Source organism: Miniopterus natalensis, chromosome 4 (genome assembly GCF_054644295.1).
Source record: "Miniopterus natalensis isolate mMinNat1 chromosome 4, mMinNat1.hap1, whole genome shotgun sequence".
In the NCBI taxonomy this organism is placed as follows: Eukaryota; Metazoa; Chordata; class Mammalia; order Chiroptera; family Miniopteridae; genus Miniopterus; species Miniopterus natalensis.
In genome coordinates this window covers 37,955,224-37,983,200 of record NC_142084.1, presented here as the reverse complement: position 1 = coordinate 37,983,200, position 27,977 = coordinate 37,955,224, and the positions used below count along the sequence as shown (strand labels likewise).

Sequence of the window (27,977 nt, the reverse complement as noted above, 5' to 3'; positions counted from 1 at the left end):
AAACAGTGAAGGGTCAACCAGACAGTTAGACCAGCCATGGACCATAAAATGTACTTGATAAATTATCAGCGTGGTTAAAATACCTAATGTATCCTCAAAGGCTCCTCCTCACACTGATTTTTCGACCTGAAAGTTGGCTAAACCTTTAGTCTTTTATTTATATAGTCAGACAATCTATTTCCTTTACTAAATGTCAGTTTTGAGAAATAAAATTGAGCGTGGGAGATGTTAAGTTCATTTTCAGTAGAGTTTGAATGAATCAGGTTATCACCAAAATCATGTACACTGTAAGATAAGTTTTTAATGATTCACTCATGTGGACCTTATAATTTTTTATGCACACAAAAAGAAATGACATTTTAAAATACTGATTGGTTTAATATAAATTTCAAAGAGAAAGAGAAAAATGGCTGAGTACGAGAATATATTGCCTGAGGAAGCAGAGACAGAGGGAACATAGTGAAAAATAAATCAACACCCCCTAACACATGGGCGGTAAAATCTGTAAGGCATGAGTCTTGCAATTGCAGTAACTCTTCCAGATTACTAGGGTACTATTCCTAATGTGTAAATTGTAATATGACAAAGACAGCTGCCATGGAAATGATGGGAGCAGCTGCATTTTGCAATTTAAATATATTTACGTAGCAGAGTGAGAGATGATTGATTACCGAGAGGTGACAGTTTTGGTGGTGATACTCCACTTAGTTCCAATGACATTTTTCAATCTCCTTAGTCTTGTCAACCCCGAGGAGCACCCAGAACCTAGGATATTTGCCACACATATTTTCTTTTAGCCTTCTTTTATTAGACAAAGAAAGATAAGTCTAAATGACAGGCAAATGTCATAAAAGCTAGATTTTTTGTGTGTTTTTAAAATTTTAAAAAATTAATTAGGATGGCACTGCTTAATAAAACTATATAGGTTTCGAGTGTACAGGTTTATGATACATCATCTGTAGAATGCACTGTGTGCCAGATTTTTAAAAGTATTAAAAATACAACTAAGAACTCTTCATGAAATGTTTCTGTTCAGAATATAAAAGCACATTGTGCAGGTATAGAATATGTATGACTTTGGCCTGTGTGTCCCTTTGCCTTTTGTTCTATGCATTTATCTGTCTAAACCTGGCAACTTCCGAATGAATCCATGAGGTTCCCTTGTGGTATTTTTTTAAACTATAGGCGAAGGGAGCCTTCGACAGGCTTCTCTGCATGCGCATTAATGTGTCGCAAGGAGCTCGCCGTCCCCCAGTGAGCTATGAAGTCCTTATTGAGTGAGAAGAGAATGTCATCTCTCTCAGCAGCTCTTCCCTGTTCTATTTATATCTCCAGAGGTTTAATTTATAATTCAGGAAATTCACTTCTCTATTGTAAGACTAAAAAGAAAAAGCTCTTCCCCCCAAGGTCTCAGCGCTTTCGTGCCCTGTTTGGTCTTGCAAGTTGCACGTGTAGGCTGGGAGCCTGGGGAGCTGAGGGCAGGGGGAGAGAAGGGCGGGGGGTGCAGGGTTGACAACTCCTAGGAAAGGTGTGGAAGGACCTGAACTACGTGGGAAGCCAATCTCTTTTAGCCGTCGGATTTTATATTCTCCGAAGCAAGCACTCTGGAAGACAGTAAGTATTAGAAACGGAAAGCTCTTATTTAATTTGACTTTCTAATGACAGAACTCAGAATAAAGTGGTTAAAACAGTAGGTTTGCCTCTTTAACCATTCGCTTAAGCAAAGTGGTCGTAAGAACGCTTAAATCTGTTTGGTGCTGGGCTGGGGGAGTAGGGAAAGTTAGTTTTGAATGTGGAGAAGTACAGGACAGATCTCTCATGTGTTCCCCTAAGTCACATTGCCAGTGGAGGCACCTTGTCTGCAGCAAAACAGGCAGCCACGGGCTCCCGCGGCTACAGTATAAGGGCCCTGGGTGCGCTGTGAGACCTGGTGTCGCAGCCTAGATTTGCCGCCCAGCAGCGTGACCCCGACAGACAGGCCAGCCTCTCTGCACATCAATTTTTTAATAATACCCAGATCCACCTAGACAGCCTTTGACTTCCTTTTTGGCTCTCATATGTTTGAAGTAGATACAGCTTAGTTTCGCTTTTGCTATGATTTTCTTCTTTTTATAAGTATTTCATACAGGTATTCATTGTAATCAGTTTCACATGGAGGCACGTGTCACTTCTTGGTCATTTACAGTTACCTTTCTCAGGAGTTATTTATACTTAATAAGGCTTACCACAAACAGATATATACCTTTTTAAACTGCTGTCGGGATGGCAATTCTCTCTGTATTCAACTCTCCCAATTTTCCCTGTAAAAGTACTCAGCGAACCCTTACGTCACTATGCCAGATCTGTGCAGCTAACGGCCCCTGTCCCAAAGTTTCCTATCATCTCCACATTTTAAGCGAGTTTCCTCCTGTCAGCAAGCATTACATCTGCTACAGCATCTTCCTTGGTTGAATTCCACACGCCTTGAGTCATGAAATTATCCTTCATACTCTTTAAAGACCACGTGCATGCTGTGTGCCAGCGTGGATCCTGTCCTTCCCATTCCCAAAGGGTGTGTCTCACCTCGTGATTTCCATGAGTGTGCAAGCCGGGATCTGAACAAAGGCGAGGGGACCGCCCAGCCATCGGTATGAAATACATGCAGTTCTCCGGATTTGGAGAATTTCGAGATATTTTTACTTCTTGCTGCACGGATGAATCACACCTTTTCTCAGAATAAGCCACTGTATCTTTTTTATTCTTTTCCCCCAAAATAAGTTTAAGCCATCTACTGCTGTTGCTTTGCAGAAGATGCTAGATTAGAAACGATTTAAGAAGGAACATTGCTTATTTATCTCTGTATCTCGAGGGCCAGAATACAATAGGAACTCCGTAAACGCTTGTCGGATGGCTGATAACAGGCATAGCTTATCGTTTGAATATATTCTTCAGGTAGTAAAAGACTGTGCTGGTCTTCTCTCCATGGGAAACATGTTCAAATGTAATTATTTAGGTTTCGAATGAAATAATGTATTGCTTTTCTTAAAGATCACTACCAAATTCTCATTTTGAAATGTTTTCCGTCTCATATCTCGACACAGATTTTAATCACCTTTCACAATATCACACAACTGAGCTAAATATTGGGGTCACATTCCCCTCACTACACCACCACCAACAATGCATGACTCAGAATATTTTAAGAGATTGTAAAACAATTCCCTGTGTACTTATTTGAGCGCTGATAAATTCCAGGTAAAAACACATCCCCAGTTTTCCTCTTTTTCTCTTTTCCTTCATTAGGTATTAAATTTACTACCTTGTCAAATTTTAGATGATATCATTTTGTATTAACGAAGATGCCTCTTGTGTTTCACCCATATTCATTTAAATAGATTTTGTCCTTGTATTTATAACTCTCTGATACATAAAATTTGGAGTCATTTTGGCTTATAATATTGGCCCTTGATCCTATATACTTACTCATAAGATTTCTTTGCCCTTTGCTGTTTTAGCAGATGCTATGGAGTCTATTAACCTTGCTCTTTCAGAATTCCCATATATTTTCATCTCTGTGTATTAATGTAGTTAGGATGTTAAGTAGCTTCAATGGAGGAGTGAATTTCACTATCCAATAATCAATGGAATCATCTCTTAGACACCTTTAAATGCTTCCACTCTCTTTCAGAGTACATTACCTCTTCCACTGCCCACTTTAGGTAAACTAAAAAAATAAAGGCATGAAGGCCATGTAGTCAAAAGTTAATATTTTGTGCCTAAATGTGAGCAGGCCTTTCTTTCGACTGTGGTTTTCCCCTTCTTCATTCTGTTGCCTGTGTTCTCCCTTGAAGTGAGTTTTTAATTATGCTCTTCCCTCTTGCATTTTCCCCTCTCAGTGTACACAGTCAGAGCTCTCACTGTTCTTCTCTTGGGGAAAGTAATGCTGGGAAACGTCTGAGATGCAAGGTTTAAGCTCATTTCTGTGGACTGTTTGCATTTACTGGGCACTGTTTGAGGAAAATAGCACAGTCCTGACCTTCGCAAAGTTCACATTCTAATGAAGGACACAAAAAAGTAAACAGACAATTGTAGCACAACTGGTAAGAACCACGGTGGAGAAGGGGAGGGAAAGTACAAAGGAGAGGCACCTGTAGGGAGGCAGGGGCTGGAAGCCAAGGAAGGCTTCCTGGAGGAGATGTTACCAGAACTGAGCATATAGGCTGGTTACCAGGGAAGGAGGATGCTTCTTTGAGTTGTAGAGAATGCCTCGAACAGAGGCAAACTGGCAAGAAATAATGTGAGTTCATCACAATACAGATTGTTCCAGGTTGCTCAGCATGAAATATGAGCCAGCTTCTATCTTCTCTAGTTTTGTCCTTTATTTTAGTGCCTGAACTGGAATTAACAGAACAAATCAAACTAGAAGGCATGAGGCAAATCATTTCCTTGACCACCTGAAATCTGACATCGGAATTCTTTACAGTAAACTCACCAATGATCCCCAATTGAAGACTAAAGCCCCACAAATATTACTTTTATGTTTTATTCTGGTATCTATTGTAGTTTTTCTTATTCTTGGCCTTAAATTGAAGATGGATGGCCAAGGGTTTATGCATTTAGCTAGACTAGCGCTTTGTCCAACTCAGCTTATATCTTATTTCTATTCTGTTTTTTGTTTTTGTTGCTGCTTTTGCAACACAACAACACACACAATAACAATTTAGGTTTTATAACAGACCTAGAGAGTAGTAACTAAAACTTTCTTGGGGCTTTCTTTTTTTAACAGTAAATTTCATCTTTATTTTTTTAAATTTTATTGAATTTATTGGGGTGACATTGGTTAATAAAATGATATAGGTTTCAAGTGTATGATTCTATAACACATCACCTGTATGTTATATTATGTGCTCACCACCCGAAGTCAACTCTCTCTCCATCACCATTTATGCCCCTTTACTTTCTTCTACCTCTCCCACCCTCCTTTCCCTCTGATAATCACCATACCGTGGCCTGTGTTTATGAGGGTGGGTTTTTTTGCTTAATCTTTTCACTCATCTCACACAAATCCCCAAACCCCCTTCCCTCATCTTTATTGTTTTAAAAGAGATATCTCTTTGCTGTATTTTCAAAGTTCTTGTCATGTTTTCTTACTCTCTTTTCTATTAGCCATGTTTAAGATGGTGTTTTAGTGATTTGTATTAGGTTTTTAAGTACTCACCCAATCTTAAAAAGACCCAACTTACATTTAAGATGTATATAAATCTAAGATATTTTCAAGTACAAATAGGGGAGTGTCAGTATCTAATTGGATTACACAGACTGATCTGTAGTAAGTATAATGCAGCATTTGGAGAATAGGCCAATGTATGCACATTCCGCTGATTAATTGAACTATTAAACAACTGCATAATTAAAAGTTACAGAATGAATGGATTCTCTACAAGAATCTGCAGTACATTAAAATAATGATTTTGTAAGGCTTAAAGCCAATAAAGTCAGATTCCATTTAAATATGTGACTCCAACCACCTCCCCAAAGCAAGAAAGTACATGAGGATAATTACAGAAGAGCTTCCTCTGGAAAAATATGTTAAAGACAACCTGATTGATGAGGCTTTTTGATGATCCCCTTGACCCTGAATCCAGATTTCCAAAATTTTTGTCCTATCCACAGACATCCTTAATAGGGATGCAAAAAAGAGAAAATCGCTCCTATATCTCTCTAGTTTATCTTTTCTTCCTTAAGTTGCTTGAGCAGCCGTCTTTTTTTGTGTGTTGTCTACGTGGTGGCTCTGTTGAACATTTCCTTGGCATCTTTGCTTTGATAATTCAGAATTGGAGCAGCTGGGCTTTTACAGTTGCTGAATCCCATTAAAAAACAGGTGGCACTTTATCTTGTTAAAGAGGCCCTGTTACCGTGTCTGGGAGAAACAGCATAGAAATTCGAGTTGTGCTTCAATTTGGGGGACAGGTGTAATTCTGTGTTCATTCACCTGATGGGGTAGACTTCAAGGGGAATGTATCACTATTTGGACTAGCTTAGAACTTTTATCCTTATTAAATCATCACAAGACCAAGATGTGGTCCAGAATGTCTTCACCACTCTTCTCTTGGTAGCTTATGTCAATTATTTTTAATAGTTGGTTTGGAAAAAGCAGTGAAAAACATGAGGAGAATACACACAGGGCTCTCTTTTAAAAGGACATACAATAGATATTAGGTAGATATTGTTGCTGGGTTGAGCCTATTATATGATCAAAAATGCATCTCTCTCTTTAATAATTTTTTTATATTTCAATTACAATTGACATACAATATATTAATTTCAGGTGTATACCCCAGTGATTAGACATTATATAACTTGCTAAGTGATCACCCCCATAAGCCTTATATCCATCTGACACCACACATAGTTATTAGAATATTATTGACTATATTCCCTATGCTGTACGTTACATCCCCATGACTCTTCTATAACAACCAATTTATATTTCTTAATTCTTTCACCTTTTTCGCCCAACTCCCCCCCATCTGGTAACCGTCAAAATATTCTGTTTCTATTCTGTGTGTTTATTTATTTTGTTTTTTTAGATTCAATTGTTGATAGATATGTATTTATTGCTATTTTATTGTTCATATTTGTTTATCTTTTTCTTCTTCTCCTTAAAGAAGACCCTTTAACATTTCATGTAATATGGTTTGGTGGAGATGAGCTCCTTTAGCTTTTCTTGTCTGAGAAGCTCTGGAGATAAGTCCTGGCATCTGTGGGGAGCCAGAACTGAACGTGACAGACTCATTTAAACAGCTGGAGTGTATGTGCAGAACTGTTGAAATTTTATCTCTGCTATAGAGGCGAAGCATTTAAAAAATGACAAGACATTCATCATTTATGACCCATTGCTCAATATTTGATGCATGAATACCATTCCTTTCTTTATGTAAGGATGACATAATCTCCCCAGTATCAACCCAACAAGAATTTTGAGTTGAGAATATCTTTTCTGGTCATGTTTGTAACCAGTGCAACAAATTTACATGGGATTTTAAAGTCAAGCCATATATATTTTTTATTTTTTTTAGTCATATGCCATTTTATGCTATTTCAGAATACAGAGTAGGTATTCTTGCTTTATACACTGTAGGTGTTCAGTAAGGAATCCTGCTGGATCAAATAGGGTTTAAATGGATCACACTATGTCTACATTGAGATGCTGATAAATATATAAAATTTAGTACTAATATTTGGAGACCTATGAGTTTCAAAAGATCAGAATTGTATCATAAAAGATGTCAGACATTGTTGGGAATTTTTTATTTTGGATGAACAAGTTGTCTGCTATTTTAAATTATTTGTCCCATGTGGTTTCCCTTAAAAACAGTAGGTTCCTGTAGAATCCTTGCATGTTGTGCACCGGATGGTCAGAGGAGAGTTCGGGAGCTCATTAATCAAACTTCCCTTGATTTCTGAGTTAGCCATTTTAACAAAGGTTTATATTTAGAATGCAACGAAGAGCATTGAAACAAAACAATAAAATTGAAAGTTGAAGGACTAGTTCTATGATAACAGCAAATTGATAATTTTATAACTTGTGAATTAATACAAAATATAAATTTTCTAAATATAATTCTTGTTTTCAAAAAGGCAAGAAAAATCCAAGGATTTTAAACCATTGTTTGAAAGATGCAATGATTCTATGTGTTCTTGGGGGGAAAAAAAAAAAAAGGCTAAAAAGGAAGCACATATACTGAGTATAGATAAACCAAGTAGCTGAATATTTACTTAGGTTAGTAAGAAAAAATTTGGACATTTGAGATTGAGTTTTTGTCTTACTATAAAAGGATGCATTTATATTCCGGATCATATTAACTATATTAGAATTCATGAGATCTCATGAGTGGATTAACCTGACTGACACTATATTGAATTCAATACATACTTGTTTTTCTTCTCCAACTCTAGATACAACAAGAGATGTTGTAGTAAAATTCTTATATCTTTGAAACACTGTCACATTAAAAATGAATGAAATATCATTGTTTTTTCCCCACTGAATTGCTGTTGGTTTTTATATTTCAGAGGGAAGGAAATGTATCTGATAAGGTCTGATATCCAAAATATATAAAGAACTGATACAAATCAATAACAAAAGAAACATACAATTAAAAAATGGGTAGGTGACCTGAATAGACACTTTTCTAAATAAAGCATGTAGATGGCCAAAAGATTCATAAAAACATTCTAACTATCACTAATCATCAGGTAAATATAAGTAAAAATCACATTAAGATATCACCTCACATCTATTAGCATGGCTATTATTAAAAACACAAGAACTACCATATGATTCAGCTATTCCACTTCTGGATATTTATCCAAAGAAAATGAAAATATGAATTAAAAAAGATATATGCACCCCCATGTTGATTGCAGCATTATTTTAATAGCCAAAAAAATGGGAACAACCTACCTGTCCATCAATGAATGAATGAATAAAGAAGATGTATATACATACAATGAAGTATTAAAAAGAATGAAATTCTGCCATTTGTAACAGCATGAATGGACCTTGAGGGTATTATGCTAAGTGAAATAAGTCAGAGAAAAACAAATGTGTGATTTCACTTGTATGTGGAACCAAAAAAAACAAAACGAAACAAAAAACACCAAAAACAAAAAAATAGAAACAAGAGAAAAAGAAGAACTCATAGATACAGAGAACAGATTGGTGGTTGACAGAGGCAGGGGGTGGGGGTAATGAATGAAGGAGGTAAAAAAGTACAAATATGCAATTATAAAATAAATAAGTTATGAAGATATAATGTACAGTATGGTGACTATAATTAATAATACTGTATCATATGTTTGAAAGTTGCTAAGAGAGATTTTTCATGAGAAAAAAATGTTTATGTATGCTGACAGATGTCAACTAGACTTACTATGATGATCATATCTCAGTATATACAAATGTTGTATCATTACATTGTATGCCTGAAATGAATACAATGTAATATGTCATTTATATTTCAATAAAAATAAACTAAGTATAATTCACTTTATATATAGATCTGTGATACAATCTAATTGATAAAACTTAAAGGTTATATTTATGTTAAATATGGTCACCCAACTTTAAATATGGTCATACAATTTTAAATTTGATCATACAACTTTAGATTTTAAGTATAGTCTCTGAATAGACTGGAGATATTCTGTTGTTTTCTGGCTTCTATTGACACTTTTGAAAAGTGACCACTCTGGCTGATCCTCAGTAAGGGGTAGGTAAATGTACTGGAAACTTTCAATCTGGTCATTGAAGAATGGGATATTTAAAATCAAGATTTCCAATGTAGTATCAATATTGGTAATGATAATTTCCAAACTATACCTTTGACAAAGATAGTTTGAGAGAAATGGATGAACAGATCCTCATTTTAATGTTCAGAAAGATATATGCTTACCCAAGTAGTGAATAAGGTATGGTGTTGTAGAACCCTAAAATTTTGAAAGGTAGTTTACCCTATACTTTGAGGAGACTTGGCTCACATACCATGTTCAGCATTATTTGCAGTCTTACATCCACTTCAGTATCAAATTCTGTTTTTAATCAGCTTTATTGGTAAATAATCATAGATAATTAACTGGTAATTGACCTAATATTTTATTGCACATTAAGCTTTTGTGTATGAGTGTAACAAAGACATTCATTGCCCAACAGCAATGGAAACAAATTCTGCCCTGAAATATGAGTTGGGAATGTGGTGGGAGTGCCATCCTCACACACAGATAGAATCAAATATTATCTGGCCCTACACATATTCTTTAAATGTTTAAAGCCCTTGATGGTGTGATCTTGTCTCTTTTCCCCTAATTGTTGCCCACCCACCCTAATATACAGTTTGTTCATAGTCTCCCTGTCTGGCTTCTGATAATAAGCAGTTTCAGAAAAGTGTGTTGTTGACTCATTGGCACTAAAGTATGTGTGATATTTAAATTTTAATAGATGGTAAGCCAAGGAATAAACTTTTCTGACATTTAAGAAATAAATAATTTTTAGGAGTAGCGTCATTTAAAACCTCTGAAAAAAACTTATCACTTGTCACCTACTATATAAGTGGGTAAAGATGACTAAGAGTGATTGGAAGAAATTCAGAAATATATTTTTTCCAAGTGTGCATTATATATAAATACATATATTTTCATCTATATCTATAAATACATATGCTTTATGAAAATTTTTAGAAGAGCAAGGAATTAATAGGTGATAAATTGGGGAACCACAGTAGTCATATTTATGAATGAGCATTGGATGTGTTATTTTTTAATTTAATAAAGACTACATGTCCCAGAAGTTACTGAAAAAAATAAGATGTAAGAACAGAATTCTTAGAAATTCAAAACACTAATGGATTACAATTTTTAAAAAATAAAATATTTTGATTAAACAAAAAAGTAGAAAATACCCTGACTAATGATTTTGTTAATTTATCATCATCTAATGTGCATATCTTTATAATTTAACAATCAAGCTTTTGTGTTTTTTTTTCACCTCAGTGTTGAAGAACCCGGTGTGTAAATTATATAGATTTCCCACATCTGACAATAAGTGGATGCGAATTCGGGAGCAGATGTCAGAAAGCATACTTTCTTTTCATATTCCTAAGGAATTGATCTCTCTTAACATAAAAGAAGATTTGTGTAGGTAAGAGAAAATAATAGATGATTGTCTCTTGCACTAATTATTTTTTTTCTTAAAGTAGGATGATAACATGAAATTCTAGACCTGCACTGTCCAATGCTGTGGTCATTAGCTTTGTGTGGCTATTAATCACTTAAAATGTAATTAGTCCGGTTTGAGATGTTATGTAAGTGTGAAATACCAGATTTTGAGTTCTTAGCACTCAGACTGCCACACAAACAAGACTGATTTCATAATTTGGATTAAGTTAAAATATTATTAATTTAACTTGCTGTATTTTATTTTTTGAGTATGACTACTAGAAAAATTTTAATAACATATGTGACTCTCTTTTGTGGTGTGCATTATATTTCTATTCAATAGCTTGAAGTCTAACCAATAACCTGAGTTTGGGCCTTGCTAATATTCCCTGTATCTTTACCTCACCTGGTTTTGGTTTCTGTTTCTGTAAGAAATTCCTATTTGACTCTTCTTTGGGTTACTGATCTGTAACAAGACTCTCAGATATTTGTTGGTCTACAGACTCTATGAGATGATTGATAAAGCATGCTATGTGAATGGGCAGTATTGTCATACAACAAAATTAAATTCATTGCTATAATAAAACAGAAGGATGTGAGAGCTGGTGGTTGATGAGAATTTCTCTGAGCCGTGACTACTCAATTTGTTTCTCTGCCTTATATACCTCTAGTGACTTTAAAAATGCTGAATACTATATTATACTAACGACTGTTAAGGCCCTAAATCTCAGAAAATTAGCAGATATTTTTAATAGTTAACATTTTTTAATTGCTTAAATACACAGCAGAGTGTGAAATGTTCAAAAATGTGGGTTTCTGCCTTATGTGCACATTAGTACATCAAGTTATTTAAGAGCATTGTACCCCTTTGGTAGACTCTACAGTCTCCAGGGAGGTCATATTGACATAAACCAGTGAGCACACCATGGACAAGGCAGGTTAAACCTGGCGATATTGACGATATCATCATGAGCCTCATAATATTTCAGTAATGGACCACATACGCAACTGTGGTCCCATAAGATTATAATGGAGCTGAAAAATTCCTGTTGCCCACCTAGTGATGTCACAGCAATCAGAACGTCGTAGCAACACAAGGCATCACTCACATGTTTGTAGTGATGCAGGTGTAAACAAGGACATTGCACTGCCAGCCCTAGAAAAGTACAGCACACACAATCATATACAGTCCATAATACCTGATCATGATAACAGATGACTATGCTTTTGATTTATGTATTTACCATGCCATACTTTTTATTGTTATTTTAGCGTGTACTCTTTCTGCTTATTAAAAAAAAGTTTTCTATAAAGCAGTATGCCACGTTATGCCAGAAGCAACCTCATACATCTCTTCTTTACTGTGTCTCTTGACTGCATCATGCTCTCTTGTGCTTGATTTTATCTCGTGTTGTTTTGTGCAATAACATGCTGTACTGGCTTGTAGCTTTGGAGCAATGGGCTAGAAATTAGAGCCTAGGTGTGCAGCTGGATATGCCATCCAAGTTTGTGTAAATGCACTTCATGATGTTCGCATAATGACTAAATCACCTAATGGCACATTTCTCAAAATGCATCCATCACTAAGTGGTGCATGATTGTATTTGCTAGGATAGGAATGACTGCACAAATGCTGTACATCCAAGTGAGGAGAAAAAAAAAGAAAACAGAACCTGGTTTTTAGGGAAAATCAGGCAGGAAACTGGGTTATAAGAAAACAACCTCGATCTAGGGAAATAAATATTGAAAGAGTGACAAGACGGTGGATATTTGAGTGTAGCAAAGTGAGGCTGACCAACTACAGAAATCAGACAACAGTTACTGACTCAGGCGAAGAGAAGCTATAAGATGTACAGGAATCTAAGCACACAACTTATAGGAGCCAGCTGCAAGAATGAATTAATATAAGCCAAATGATTCAGTCCTGTCCCTACCTAGAGCTGGTACTAAGAGTGGGTGACGGGCAAAAGCAAATCCCAGGAAGGAAAAGCAAACTTATGTATTTGAGTAGAGAAGCATGGAGTTTGGATCACCAAGGCCATAAAAGAATTATCATCCTCAACAGTGGGTTGTATTCTAGACTCTCTGATACTAAGAGCTGACTAGCGTCATGTAAAGGTCACATTTCATACAGAAGGGATGGAGAAGATAATTGTTCCTCATAGGGGTTATAGAATAAGGAAGGATGCACAGTAGACAAGCTGAGCTGAGGTGTCCGCAGAACCCAACACCTTTATTTCACCTGAGAACCGCACAAGAGTTGTTGCCTGATAAAGCAGATATAAGAAGTTAAGGCTAAGTCTTACCCCATAAAATGGATTTGAAACTGCATCTAACTTAGCCCATCTTCAATTTCCACTAAGGTATCTATATAGACACAAAATGGAAAATGATGAGTTTTCACAAAACACTGGAATCCATTTTTAACATAATACTATAAATAACATAATTGATGGACCACTAATGCTATTTCATCTAAAAATACAGCAAGCTAATGAGAAAGAAAGTGAAGAGCAGGACCCCTACTGCTGTCCCAATCTGTCTTTTGTCATCAGTTTGGAAACCCCATAAAGGTTGAGTAGCTGACCTACTACTTTTGAGGCCTCCCCAGTGCTCTCTCCAACTCCTTCCGGCACTCCCTCTCCCATTCATACCTCTCTGTACGTCTAATCAGTGACAGTAAATCACAGGGGGAAACAATGAGTAGGAAATAAGGAGAGTGGTCACTAAGCCATTGAATTTTAGTAGGCATGGCCTCTATAATTATTATTTTATTACTTTTTAATACACCATAGTGTCATCCACCCATCCTGTTCTCTTGCCTTTCTCTATATATCTTTTTAGCTATAATTTGTAGCAACAACAACAAGAAAATTGCAAATACATGGAAGGGGCTAGTGGGCAGTTTTGGTGGAGACAAAGGAGCAGTGCCTCTGAATTATTATAAAGTTCCCTTACAAGGGGCAGACCTAGGAACTATCATCAGTATGTGCTGGAAACTGCTCAGAGAAGAAAATCCCACTTCAATCCTATGAAACTAAACTATGTAAACACCTGATAGATTCTGAAGATTCGCTAGGCACTCTGATGACCAGCCTGTTCCATATACATTTTGGTTTCACCAGCTTCTTTTCTGCATAAATGTCCTATCATTAGAATGTGTTCAAAATTTTTAACAATGAATCTTTAAATTTTTATAAAGGAAAGGAAAAAAAAAAAAAAAAATCATGCTGAACTCAAAAGGGAAATAGGAAAAAAATTGCCAGAAAACTGATTAGCTGTCTCAGCAGAGTATAAGCAGGCGTGGTAGTTCTGAAACTGGATGAGAAAGCCATAAGAAAAGAACCGTCACCCTTAAGGAACATGCTGAGAAGAAAAAGATAGTGTAAGGAATGATGAAATTTTAAATTGCAGCAACCAAATTAAATCCACAGAGCCCGCAGAAAAGATCTGACACGGAGAAATCATCTCAGGAAAATGGAAGCCACACATGATAAGCTCTTCTCAAGCTACACAAGGTGAAAGAAGTTTAAATGGTGAGATAGATGTTAGATATTCAGGGCACAAAGCTGGGAGCTACCAAATAATTTTAAGTGTTCTCGGGGAGGAACAATTAGTGCAAAAGCTTGAAAACAAAACACGGTGAAATCTTAAGCAGTTTTTTTCCCTTTTATACTCTAAAATCAGGATAGCCTCACACTTCTCTTCAGAAGCCCATGGAATAACATCGGCTGATTTTTGAAAGAAAAAGGCTGTGACCCCACTTTATTATATAGGGTCAGGTTATGATTTTTTTATGAATGAAGGCAATGAAAATGACATACTTAAATGTGCAAGAGCTCAAAAAGTGCCACCCACAAAACTTACTTGAAAATCTACTTGAGGCTATATGCCATCCAATTGAGAAAGTAACTTAAGAATTATATTTATAATAAATATAAATTAATGTGATACAAAATAAATTATATTATAATATAAGGTTTACATGATGTGAAATAACATAATAAATTAAATTAAGAATGTAAGAACAGGACATTGTCTTGCAAAAGGACTTTGAAGCATTTTTCTTGGTTGGGTGGAATCTCCAACCTGGGCAGAGCTTTACTCTGAAGTTCCTTTCTCAGCTTCTTTTAACCCTAGTCTGATTCAGGTCCCTAAAAGTGTTTTACCTGCCTCAACCTCCCTCCCACCCCCACACTTTCTCTCAAACCCATTTATATTTTACATTTTCATTTCATCTACTCTAATCCCAACCACCATTATTTCTGGCCTGTGATAGTACAACAGTCTACTAATGACATTTCTGCCAATGACCTAATTTCCTTAGAATCTGTGGCTCACATTACAGACTCACACAATCTGATTGAAAATGTTATACAATGCAGATTTCCAGTAGGAGCTTTCTGGAGACAGCCTTAATATTTAATACTTGAGAACTACACTAGAATTATGTGTTTGGAAGGGAAGAGAGGGAGGTTCTGCTTGCAAAGAACTCAGTATAAGACTTTGCTTCTGAAAAGTTTACTGACTTGCTCCGCAATCATGGTACATAAGGGAATTAACATTGAAAGGCAGACCAATTCTTCGCTGAGGCATACTTGAAGGTTGGGGGAACGGCAACTGGTTTATTCTGCAGTTGTTATAATGGAAGGAAAAGGAGAGGGACATGTTGAAAGCTCAGAGATCCTAAATACGTAGAGTGTGTGCGTGTGTGTGTATGTGTGTCTTTGCCTGCGTTTATAAGGCTTCAAGCTTTACAGTCCTTCAACTTGGGTTGCTTGCAGACAAGTTACATAGGTTTTACCAAACTACCACCTATAAAATTTTTATAGTTTGTTTTAGTGTTGCCACATATTTTGTTTATGTTGAGTATTTTCTTCAGCTTTTGTACCACTTCAAAGTTTTGCTGTGCTCAGTCTGCATTGAAATATGTCAGTTACTAAGTAAAATTATTGTACCTATAGAATTTATGCTCCATGACAGCTACAAATGTAGTATTAAATCATGGTGTGCACATGTGTATGCTTAGATGGGAGGCCCTGGTGGCTGTACAGTGTTTGGCTTTATCTAAAAGGTATACATTTCTACACGATAAAATGATATTTGAAAACCTATAATGGTACAGAAAGTTTTTAAAAAATGAAGTATTTCAGGAAAAATGATCTTCGTGACCCATAAAACTCCCCAGGAAAACATTAAGTTTCATTTATATAATGCATTTTTCACTTTTTTCCTTCTTCATTTCTTTCCTATACATATTTTTCTTCATGATCCCAGAGGTGGAGAAAGAGAGCAATTCTGGCATAAAGTGTTAGGAGTTTAGAGAAAAACACAAGAATATTTTATAACAATTATCTTGAAGGCTTTCTTTGGTTTTATATAAAACATAAATATTTGTGTGTGTCATGCAGAAAAACAATCTTGTAAATAAAATATAAAAATCTGAAGCAAAATATTTAAATAGAAAAATGTGATAGAGTTTGGGATGTATAAAATTCAAAGTTTTATTCCCACTTCTTTGAGAAAATGTACATGCTTTGTCTTAGATATTGGTGTTTGTAAATGTACATATACTAAATTCATGTTGATAAAATATTTTATATTAATGAAGGCAAACACCTTTTTGTTGAACACTGTATACTTCAAATACTCTATATTCTGTATTTTCAGTGCTATATTATAGAACTGATAAGTGTGTCTATATTGCTATATATCCATCTATTTCTTGAATATTGTATATTCTTATCAATGAAAAAGACAGTAGGATATTTTAAAATCCCAGGTTGAAAACCTAATTGTTGCACAGAAATATATGTTTCAGAGACATGTTCTACTTGTTTACTTAAATAAGCCTCAAATGCCCTTAACTTGGTTTTCTAAGCACTATATCTGCATTTGAGAGAAATGCAGAAGACATTTAATTTTCTGACCTTCTCCTTACCTTAAAGCATTTTGTGACCATCATTAAGAAAATAACGTGTTTTATTTCAAACTGATAACACTATAAACATGCCTTTTAAAAATGATAGAAGTATATATTAGGAATTATAAACTAGAACTAGAATATATTTAGTAAATTTTATTTCAAAAACACCCTCACTATACAAAAAGAGTCACAGTAAGATTTTGTACCATAGTGACACAGCCTGTCCATTTAACATGGTGGCATTCTGAAATATAATTTATTTTCTTTTGTCAAAATTTATTTGTCACCAGACAAGATTTCCCCTTCACGTGGACTACAAGGCAAGTGGGACATCCTGCCTATTTGCTTCTCCAGCTTTGTCTTCTGCCATGCCTTTGATGATGTCTACTAGCATTTGCATACTTGGATAAAATAAAGGCACATTGAAAAAATTTTTAAAAATATGTTTTTATTGATTTTAGAGTGAGAGGAAGTGAGAGGGAGAGATAGAAACATGGATTGGCTGCCTCCTGCACACCCCTTCCTGGAGATCGAGCCCCCAACCTGGGCATATGCCCTGACTGGGAATTGAACCAGCAACCTCACAGGAACAAATAAGGCAAAGCTCATGCAGAAGCATTTTTTGTCTATTGTGCCAAGATTCTTTATTTCAAATGAAATGAGTAGGGGAGAGTGTGATGTAATGATGAAAACACAGGATTGGAATCATTATTGACCTGAGTTCAAAACCTACATCTGCCATTTGATATATACTGATAATTTTTTAAAATTATGTAATCTCTCAATTTCCAGATTTTTTTTACTTCCTAGATAATAACATTAATATTTGTTTTACTGTAGTAATTAAATGAGCAACCAGGAGATTCTAACACTTACAACTAGTGTGTGTGGGGTGTGTGTGTGTGTGTGTGTGTGTGTGTGTGTATGTGTATGTGTATGTGTAAGTGCAGCTCTGGTTTTGGAACCTGGCTCCCCCAACTCCACTGGGTCACATCTGCAGTCCAGATCCAGGGGTGGGAGTCAGAAGGGAAACTGCCTAGAAATGTTTGCAATTTCTAAGAGCCTGGACAAGCATAACAAAAAGGAGAGGAGCGTCTAGCACACTTCCTCCCTTTACCAGCCTTCCAGGTGCGCTTGGTAATTTTCATGGCTGCTCACAGTGAAAGGCATGTAATTAATATATGTAGATATTCAAGGAACTTCATATAATGTGCCACCACTTTAAACATAAGTGGAACACTGAGCCTTGCAATATTAAAAAAATAGATGTTGTCCATATTTGATAACTTTAAGACGAACTTCAAAAAATAAATAAGATATTATTTACAAGTAAACCCCAAGTCATCTTTATCAAGGACAGCAAATAGACACTTAGGATGGAATAAGACATGCTTTTCATTCCTAATTTTTTTAATGCAGTTACCTAAAATTAAATTATAGAATTTAACTGCTTATCAGATACAGGTTCTGTGATTACAACTAAATCCTGTAGTTACTACGCTTCAATTCTGAGTCTTTGCTTATAGCTTGAAACTTCCTTGAGTGCACAACACCCACTTATACCATACAACATGCACTTATTTTACTGTCAAGTGAAAATCAGAGTGAATGACCACTCTAGCCATTCTTCAGTGAAATAGTGGCTCATGGATTGCAACATTAACCACATTGTCATTTACAAAAAAACATTTTTTGTTAAAAAAAAGGTTGTGATTTATGGATGCAGTTTTTATTCCTGTATGGGTTAAAACAGGCAGTTTGAATTGTGTGTTGAAAGTACTATGAAATCTGACACCGAGTTGAACTTTGTTCAAGTTTTATGGTGTCTCCCAATCTCTTTATGACATTGAAGCCACCACTGGCCATTCATGTAGTCTATTCTTCATTGACAATTTAGCATTTACTTTTTTTTCTTAATGGGTACATTTTTTTTATGACTTCGTTTGGGTTTGAGTTAAAGTCTAATTTTGCAGAATGAATGAAAGCAGCTTGACCATTAAATTTTCCTTCCATTTATACCCACATGTAGTTTTAGACTCTGATAGTTACATAAGGTTCTATTTTTATTCTGAAAAGATGGTATTGTACAGTTTATTGGGGAAAATATTTCTATTTACTTAGATAATAATTTCAAATAACATTTAATGTCTTTCTTATTGGGTCATATCCTTTGCTATATAAATTTTTATTTGTCCTTGCAAAAATTATTGTAAATGAATTAACTATTATTTCCAGGCACTCTTTGTTAAAATGACTACTTTTCATAATGTCAAAAATTTTTAAATTTACATGCCCCATTTTTAATGTTTATCATTCTGGACTCAGACTTCTAATAAAATAGCTGCTCCCATGTGGAGCTCTGACTAGAACTAGAGCGATTTCTTGTGCATTGTCCCTTAGAAAAGCTAAGCATCTCTATACTGAATTTTCTGGAGAGGTCAACAGAGTATTTGTAAAATATGGTGGGAGGGATAAAAGGCCATGAAAGAGCCTAAACCGTCTTCTAGATGTTTTCATCTCAACTTGTCTTCCAACTTTTTTTGTACCAAGTAGGGAGAAATCTTTGGAATGGAATCCCTGTAGAGTTAGTATGTTAGTCAAGGTTCTCCAGAGAAACAGAACCATAAAGTGTGTGTGTGTGTGTGTGTGTGTGTGTGTAAAGTATGTTAGCTGACAAGTTCTAAGATCTTCAAGGTGAGTTGGCAAGCTGGAAACTTGGGAGAAGGCTATACTGTATTTCTACTCCAAAGGCCAGTACATTTAAGACCCCAGAAAAGCCAATGTTTCAAATCAAGTCCAAAGGCTGGAAACAGCCAGTACTCTAGTTCAAAGTCGGTATGGCCTAAGGAATTCTCTCTTACCACAGGAGGGTCAGCCCCTTTTGCTCTATCCAGGCTTTTAACTGATGGGACAAGACCCACCCAAAGTAGGAAGACTGATCTCCTTTACTCAGCCTAACGATTTAAATGTTAATTTGATCTGGAAACATCCTCCTAGACACCTACAATAACATCTGACCCAATATGAGGACACCTTGTGATCCATTCAAGTTGACACATAATATTATTCATCACAGTAAGAAACTCCATATGAAGATACATTTTCTAATCTTTCTGCATTCCTAAGGAAGACTTGACCAATCCAGGGTTACAGACTTAAATCCTACAAGGTTAGAGACTTAGTAATGGCTCATTCATTCATTATATCTCTCCATTTTAACTAGGGGAGAGCTCAGCATTTTACATTATATTTGACTTTATGTCAAATTTCAGGAAAACCTAAGGACAATAACCTGCAAGCAAATCTTTCATTTGCTCAGTCAGAAAACCTATATTGAGCATTTCCCATGGACTGAGAACTGTGGTAGGACAAAAAGATGGATAAAACAAGCCTCTGCCACTCATAGGCTAAGAGCCCACCTTCCCCATGTTGGAATTCCCTCCTTGAATATATCATCAGGAGGCTTTCAAGCTAATGTTTTAAATAGAAGCTATAGCTAGAGGCTAAACTTTCTCCTATTTTTACTATGTTTTATTTTGGTAGTTTAAGCTTAGTTCTATTTTTTTAGCCCCAGAAACTTTTTTCCAAAATGAAACTGTACACAAAATTCCCATATTAATCAGAGATTCAGTTGGAGCTGGTTTTTCTCATGGTTGATGAGGAAAAGGCCTGATGTCTGTTCACTTACTTGGCTTCCCTCCCCCCCCCCCTTTGTCCCTCTCCCAGGGGTATGAGGGACAAAGTTTGAAACCATGTATCTATTTAATATTCCTGCCAATGCTTTATGCACTATATTTAAAAAAACTTTCCAGCAGCTTTGGCTATTTATTTTCCAGTTCCCCTATGCCTCATTCTGTATTCAATTATTTCTCTTCATTCTTCATAGTGTTGCTTGTTTTTTCAATTTCGTTTTTTCTTTATGTTATTCAATGATATGTGTTTCAAACATGTTATATACTTAGTAGTGTGTTTTGTTTTATGGAAAGTTCAGAGGAACTTAGTGACCTCCAATAACTTATTATTTTACTGAAGAAGAGAAGCATGTATTTTGAAATATTTAAACAAGGTAAGACAAGACAAATCATCTAGACAAAAAGTGTGCCTTTTCCTACAACCTTGGACTTTGCCAGTTAGAATCCTGGTTCTTGGGCTTCGGGTTTTGGCAGTTCTGTCAGGGGACCAAGTTCATAGTCCCCCTTAACTAGAAGCTATGATTGATTGCACATGGATCTGGTTACCATGCATTCCTTGCTACAATGGACCAGCAAAGACAGTAAGAGATATTCTCATCACCATAAGGAAGGAGGGCTGCTGCTTCACAATCTGAGGGGGAAAAAAAGTCTGGAACCCAAAGGTACCCCCATCTCAGATATGAGTGAACAATTGCAACAACCAAGAGTCCATATGAGCAAGGTAGCTACGGGCCTAATCCCTTTTGATTAAGGTATGAGTGACCTCACAAAGCAACAACCCAGACCAGCTGAAGGGCCAGTGGAAGAAAATCTGGAATGAGTGGTAGAGGGGATTGGTGATGAATCTCAGCTGGAGTATTAGATATTGTAGCTTGGTTCACTACCTCTCCTTAAATCTTGGGAATTGCAACTGGGACGATTTTGAATGATTGTACTTGACCTTCTCTCTTTAGGAAGATGTGAGTAATATTGTTTTATATGCTCGTTTTATATGCTCTCTGTATACCAGAAACTGATGCATGTGCATCTGAGTTGTGTAAGGGAGTGCCTGTCCTGGACCCAGGCTATATGCTTTTCTATACTGGCTCAACCTTAATATGTCTTCACTTATTGACCACTTATTCAATGGAGAGCCCCATATATTGTTACTATTGTCACTTAATTTTCTAATGCCATCAACTATCACAGCTTCCCTAAAGATTAAGACCAGGCATTAGCATGCCCTCAATTACATCTACCATAGGAAGATCCAGAATGGCTTTCGCACCTGTGTCTTATCAGACCAGGCCCAGGAAAGTTCGGGCTCCACCAGAATATTGCTTCCCTGGTGGCTACCCAAAGGAGACATTTCACAACTGGAGTGCAAAGGAGTTAATGTCCCATAGGCTAAATCTTTACCAGTGAAATATAGAAGGTAAAGAGGTTGCATATAAATGTCTTTCCTCCATCTAGCAAGCTGCTCCAAGGCGCAAAGATTCCATATGACTACTCTAGAGTTGTTGCACATGACCTAGCATCCAGCCCTGTTTCTCTGTGAAGTCTCCCCAGCTCAGTAACATACCGCCTTATGTACCACCTTATGCTTCCTCCTTTTTCCTTCTATCTTTTCTTTGGTCCCGGACTTTCTTTACTCTCACTGTCTATTGATTAATTACTTATTTTCCAATGAATGTTGTGGGATTGATGGCAAATCTATGGAACAGTTGAGAATGAGATGATTGTTCCCCAAAATTTTAAAGACCTCATATGAAAGATATAGCAAAACTACATTGCATCCCTATTGAAACAATGCAAAGGCTGCTACAAACATTTGAAACCAAGTCACATTTTGGCACACCATCCATTACTCTTGCATTTAACAGGATGTTACAGATTCTACATCGTCTGAATTTATTAGCTTGGTATTTAGCATGTTTCACAGCCAAAATAGCAAAGAAGGTTCATTATTGCTGGTTAAATTAGCCTCATGAAAATGTTGTATGTAAAAGGTTACAGAAATGAGTAAGAGTTTTAACCAAGCAGCATATTAAAGCCATTTATCATTATAATTTGAAAAGGCATTCTGATGATTCAAATTAACTTGGATAAAGGGTAGAGAATTAGATAAAAGTTAATAATTAAAACATAAATGGCATGATTAGCTTTTCCTTTTGATAAAGAAGGGACAAAACATACGCAATGCTCCTTAAATTGGCCTCTTGGGAGAAACTGAGGCCAATAAAATCATACCTGATCATACCATTTATAGGTTTTGAAAAAATTACATCTCTATTATATATAAATTAGATTACCTGAATAGCTTGTGTTTCCTTCAGACATAGTCTGATAATTCTTCCCACATTATTTATTTTTGGATGGTCAAAGCCTAGAACTTAGCCATTTTTCTGTTGAGGTTTAGTGTTTGTTTTTTCACCAAATGGCCTATATGTACCTTAATGAGAGTCTTTGCCACCTTTGTGATTTTTTCTCAATGAATTTAAACTGTATTTTTTCTCTCTATGACATACAGAATTTTTAATGTTTGTGTGGCCTACACTATTCATATCTTTCTTTGTGTTAGAATGATTATTTCCCTCCTAAAAAGCACATAGAGCTTTCCCAAAAGGGATGGTGGATCAATTTCTGATTAGTTTGACAACCCTGATTAAGCACTTTGTGTCTATGGATTTAAGAGCAAAATAGAAATTTTGTCATCTTTTCCATTCTTAACAGAAACCAGGAGCTAAAAGAACTTGGTGAACTTTCTCCACACTGGGATAATCTTCGGAAAAATGTCCTCACTCACTGTGATCAGATGGTGAATATGTACCAAGACATTCTTACCGAACTCAGCAAGGAAACAGGTGTGAAAGCAGTAACTCGACATGTTCAACCTGAATTGTGTTTCATGCATGCTGTGTGAAAACAATAATAAACATGGTTATGGATATAGGGGATTCAATATTCTTTTTAAAAAGTAACTTTTATTTCTGATGCTTCCATCTTATGAAAAATAACACAGAAAAAAATGCACTATTTTACCTCATGGTATTAGTATAAGTATAACTGAGAGTGTTTCAGAAGATTAAATATCTGAGAAGAAAAGCAAATCATACAGTTGTTTTTCTTCCTTTTGTAACAGTTTTCTATGTCAAATTTACTTTTCAGCATACGCGCACACACACACACACACACACTCATTATTTACTTACTAATAATATTGACTTTTTTTTCCCATCTAGGGTCCTCTTTCAAATCAAGCAGCAGCAAAGGAGAGAAAACATTAGAGTTTGTTCCAATAAACCTGCACCTGCAGAGGATGCACGTACACAGCCCTCACTTGAAAGGTAGCGTATAGTGTTCTTTTCAAAATGGGCAAATTATGTTAGTGCGTGTCTTTAAAAACTCCACTATTGAAAGAATCTACAATTTAAACACTTATATAAAGATGAAGATGAAATAGTTGAAGCTGACAATAGCCCTGAATGCTATGAAAGGGGCTGTTATCTTTTCGGTGTGTTTCTGAGCAATGCTTTGTCAGTGTAGCACCTGAACCGAGTTACAGGTGAATATGAATATTAGCCTCGTTAAGTAGAGTAGGTGACAGCTAATAGCTACCAATTTTGCTCAGGTCTGAATTAGAAAAAAAGAAAAAGGAAAAACAAGACTTGTTCACTGTGTACCTATCTTGAGAAACCAGAGCCCAAAGTTGGACTCACAGGCTGTTCCTCTGTCTTGGTGGTGACCGTCACCAGAATCACCGCCTTCCCTGAAAGAAGGTGGTTTATCAGATGGAAGGTGGTAGAGTACTTTGATGTACTCAGTTGTGAGAAACATTTTCCAAAGACAAATGTATAGGTTTTCATATACATACCTGAATAAGGCCCGGAGTGAACTCTATGGCGTTGTATTCATTGCCATTCTGCATAATTCCTTACCATTTCTCACTAATATATATTTTACGGTATTCTTATCTCACTTTAACTTATTGCTGTATGGATTTTGTACACATTTAGATGACTGTCTGCCCCTGTTTACCACCAAAGTCCCATATTGTGGCTGTTGTCCCAGCATCCTTGTTACTCTCTCTCCCCCACCCCTCCCTTCCTTTCTCTCTAAAAATCAGTAAAAAAATGTCCTCACCCTGACTGGAAATCGAACCCACACCCTAAGTATGTGCCCTGACCAGGAATTGAACCCTGAACCTTTTGGTGTAAAGAAAAATGCTCCAACCAACTGAGCCATGTATCCAGGCTCCTCTGAAATTGTACAATCAGAAAAATTAAACATTTTTCTAAGCTTGTGTATACTGATTATGTATGAACAACCAGCTAATGTGTCAGTTTAAGTACAGTTACAATCATTTTAATGTATAATTTTATTATCTTTGGTAACCTTTATCAGCCATCTGAAATTTTAACTTAGGTCCTTGTGACCAAGAATTATGTCAAATCAAAGAACTGAAGTAAAAATTAGATGGATTGGCCCAAGGCGTTTAGGAACTTTGATTACTGAGTGTCTGTCAGTAGTTTGAGCGTAACATGTACTGGTTTTAAAAAAATCATCAAAGCCAGAGTATCAATAAGTAATAAAGAAGTCAAAGTACTTAAAAGCTATCTGACAACCAACGTGATTTTTTTCCTAATGGCCAATATGAAAAGACTTTTATGATATTGTAAGAAGTTTATATATTTTGGAGTGGAATAGAATAGGACTGCAGCTTCACCAGTGTTTATAGATGACCTTAAGTCTGTTCTTTAATCTTTTTAATCTGTGTCTAATCTCTTTTGATCAAGTGAATTTGAGTGTGTAAAACACCTAGAATAAACAATAAGGGTTTCCATGATCCATGTGGCCTTTGCCATCACTGGAACAAAATGGGTCTGTCAACTATATCATGGCTGTTAAAGTGATCATGGAAGAGACAATAAAGTCTAAGGAGGTAGCCAGATGTAGAGGAAAGACGTTTTAGAGGGGCAGAGGCATTCTGGAAACCTCATCACGTGCAAGTGCTTGATGACTGACTGAATGATGAAATGGGAGAGGATGGCCTGGGGTTACAGCGGTGCATGGATGATAGAAGAGTCATCAAACCAGGTAGTTTGTCTGGGCCAAGTAGATAGGAGTTTATATTTAAACATGCATTCAAATATTTGGTGCTTATCCTTAAAATACTTCCACCAAAGAGAAATTATTGTCTAAGTGGCCTTTTACATCATATTTATTTCTTGAAAATGACAGAACCATTTACATTATGCTGGGTTTTTTGGTGTGTTTTTTTGCTAAGATACTATCTGAAAAATAGACTAGAGTGAGATAGGATGGATACAGTGCCTTTAGTTTCTCTTTCTCCCATTTGAAAGGAAGGAACTGGAAACTAAAAGAAAGAAATTTAGAAAAGCAAATAAAATTTATTCTGGTTAGTTTGATTTGGGAGGTGTACCAGCTTCCTAGGGCTGCAATTCCAGAGCACCACAAACTGCTTGACTTAAACAACAGACATTTATTGTCTCGTTGCCTTGAAGCCAGAAGTCCGGAATCCAGGTGTTGGCAGAGACACGCTTCCCTGGCACCTGTAGGGGACCCTTTCTTGCCTCATCCTAGCTCTTTTTTTTTTTTCCTGGCAACCTTTGGTTTCCTTTGATTTGTTGTTGGTTTGTGGATGCATCACACTGTTCCTCCAACTTCACATGGTGTCCCCTGTGTGTCCTTATCATCCGTGTGTATCTGTCTCTGTGTCCAAATTTCCCCTTTAAGGACACCAGGCATATTGGATTAGGACTCACCTTAAGAGCCTGATTTCAACTTGATTCATCTGTAAAGGCCCTAGTTCCAAATAAGGTCAGATTCTAAGATATCATTTTGGGGAGCACAATTCAACCCATAACAGGATGTATGAAGGAATTTTTTATATGTGATAGCAAAATCAAGCAGTAGAGAAAAAAAGCAAGATTTTGATGTTAAAACTAGGGTACAGCTCATAAACTAGAGGATTTTTGACATAGTAGTTTTCAGAAAGACTGGCTCCTCCTTTTAAAGACCTAATGAGAAAATGTGGGAAAGGACTAGGTATCCTGACAGCCAAGAATTAATGTGAAGGTACTGAATTGTATTGCATAATATAATTATGTTAGTATGTATGTTGTATACATAAAATATATATAACGTTAAATAATTTATGTTTTTAAAATATTTATGTTCTTATAATAAGTTTAAAAGTTAGTTGAAGTTGGAATTCAGATAAAGGAGATGCTTTATAGACTAGATCACCAACTATATGTTATAATAGAAATTGAAAATGACTGAATTTTTAGTGCTTTAACCACTTCTTTGACTTTGACCAAGTTAATAACCACTCTGAGCTTTGGTTTGCTTATCTGCAAAATAAAAGTTAAAAGTTGTAGGTGGTAGTCAATCAAGTTTTCTACTTGTTTATGTAACATGTATTTAGCAGATTTCAAATTGCAGTTGAATTTATTTAAGATCCACGGTTACTGATTTATACGTTCAGCTGAATTACAGACAACATGTTGTAAGGTAATGATGCAAGTGAGATGGGCCGAGCCTTGGTATTTCACTGGTGAGTTATTTGGATACAGTCTACATTTGTTTTCCTTCTCACCATTAGTAAATTGCATCCATTCACCTTTGATTAATATGCCTGCTGTATCTGGAGAGGCAGCTTTACAAACAATAGCAGGCAGATTTACCAAATCCAAGGCTAATGCCTGGCTCTTGAAACAAGTAACTGAGCAGAACTAATGATGCCGTGTCTCATACTGACAAATGAAATAACCTCCATTTAAGTTCCGGTGCCCCCAGATCCATTAAGTTAATCCCTCATATTTGTTCATTACTTAAATTAAATGCAACAAATAGAATGCCCACCCCAATAGAAATCTTATAGAGCAGCGACTAACCACAGTAACAAAAACAACGCCCTGAAATTAAGAATAAAATTTTCCACTCTGATATATCTCAGTAAAATTTATTTTATTGGAAAATCAGTTGTGAATAGTATGAAATATGGATTCTTGAGATATTATAATATTATATAAGTTATTTTATATATTATAGCTATATATAATATCACATTATAATACATAGCAAAGAAAAAGAAAGAGACAGAAGGAAACAAAAAGAAAGAGGAGAGAGAAAGAAAAAAGAAAGAAAGAAAGAGAGAGAGAGAGAGAGAGAGAGAGAGAAAGAAAGAGAGAGAGAAAGAAAGAAAGAAAAGAAAGAAAGAAGGAAGGAAGGAAGGAAGGAAGGAAGGAAGGAAGGAAGGAAGGAAGGAAGGAAGGAAGGAAGGATGGAAGGAAGGAAGGAAGGAAGGAAGGAAGGAAGGAAGGAAGGAAGGAAGGAAGGAAGGAAGGAAGGAAGGAAGGATGGAAGGAAGGAAGGAAGGAAGGAAGGAAGGAAGGAAGGAAGGAAGGAAGAAAGAAAGAAAGAAAGAAAGAAAGAAAGAAAGAAAGAAAGAAAGAAAGAAAGAAAGAAAGAAAGAAAGGTAGCAGAAAAAAAAAAAAAAAAGAACCTACTATGTGATATCATAAAGCTGTAGTTGGAATCAGGTACATCACCCAGATTTTCTGTGTAACTATGGATGAATCAGTCGACCTCTCTGCCCCTTACACTTCCAATCTCTATCTACACTGAAGGCAGGAACAAATAAGAGGAACTGTTCAGGG

At 36.0% G+C, this 27,977-nt stretch overlaps 1 protein-coding gene across 5 annotated transcripts in view; it reads left to right on the top strand.

Moving 5' to 3' along the window:
• Positions 1 to 27,977, top strand: part of INPP4B (inositol polyphosphate-4-phosphatase type II B) — a 531,720-nt gene that overhangs the window by 382,561 nt on the left and 121,182 nt on the right. For all 5 annotated transcript variants that reach the window (XM_087816497.1, XM_087816494.1, XM_016206930.2 and 2 more), the window contains 3 exons: positions 10,531 to 10,678; positions 23,026 to 23,156; positions 23,535 to 23,639. In XM_087816497.1, coding sequence (XP_087672623.1) covers positions 10,531 to 10,678; positions 23,026 to 23,156; positions 23,535 to 23,639 — 384 coding nt within the window. The remainder of the gene's footprint in view (positions 1 to 10,530; positions 10,679 to 23,025; positions 23,157 to 23,534; positions 23,640 to 27,977) is intronic.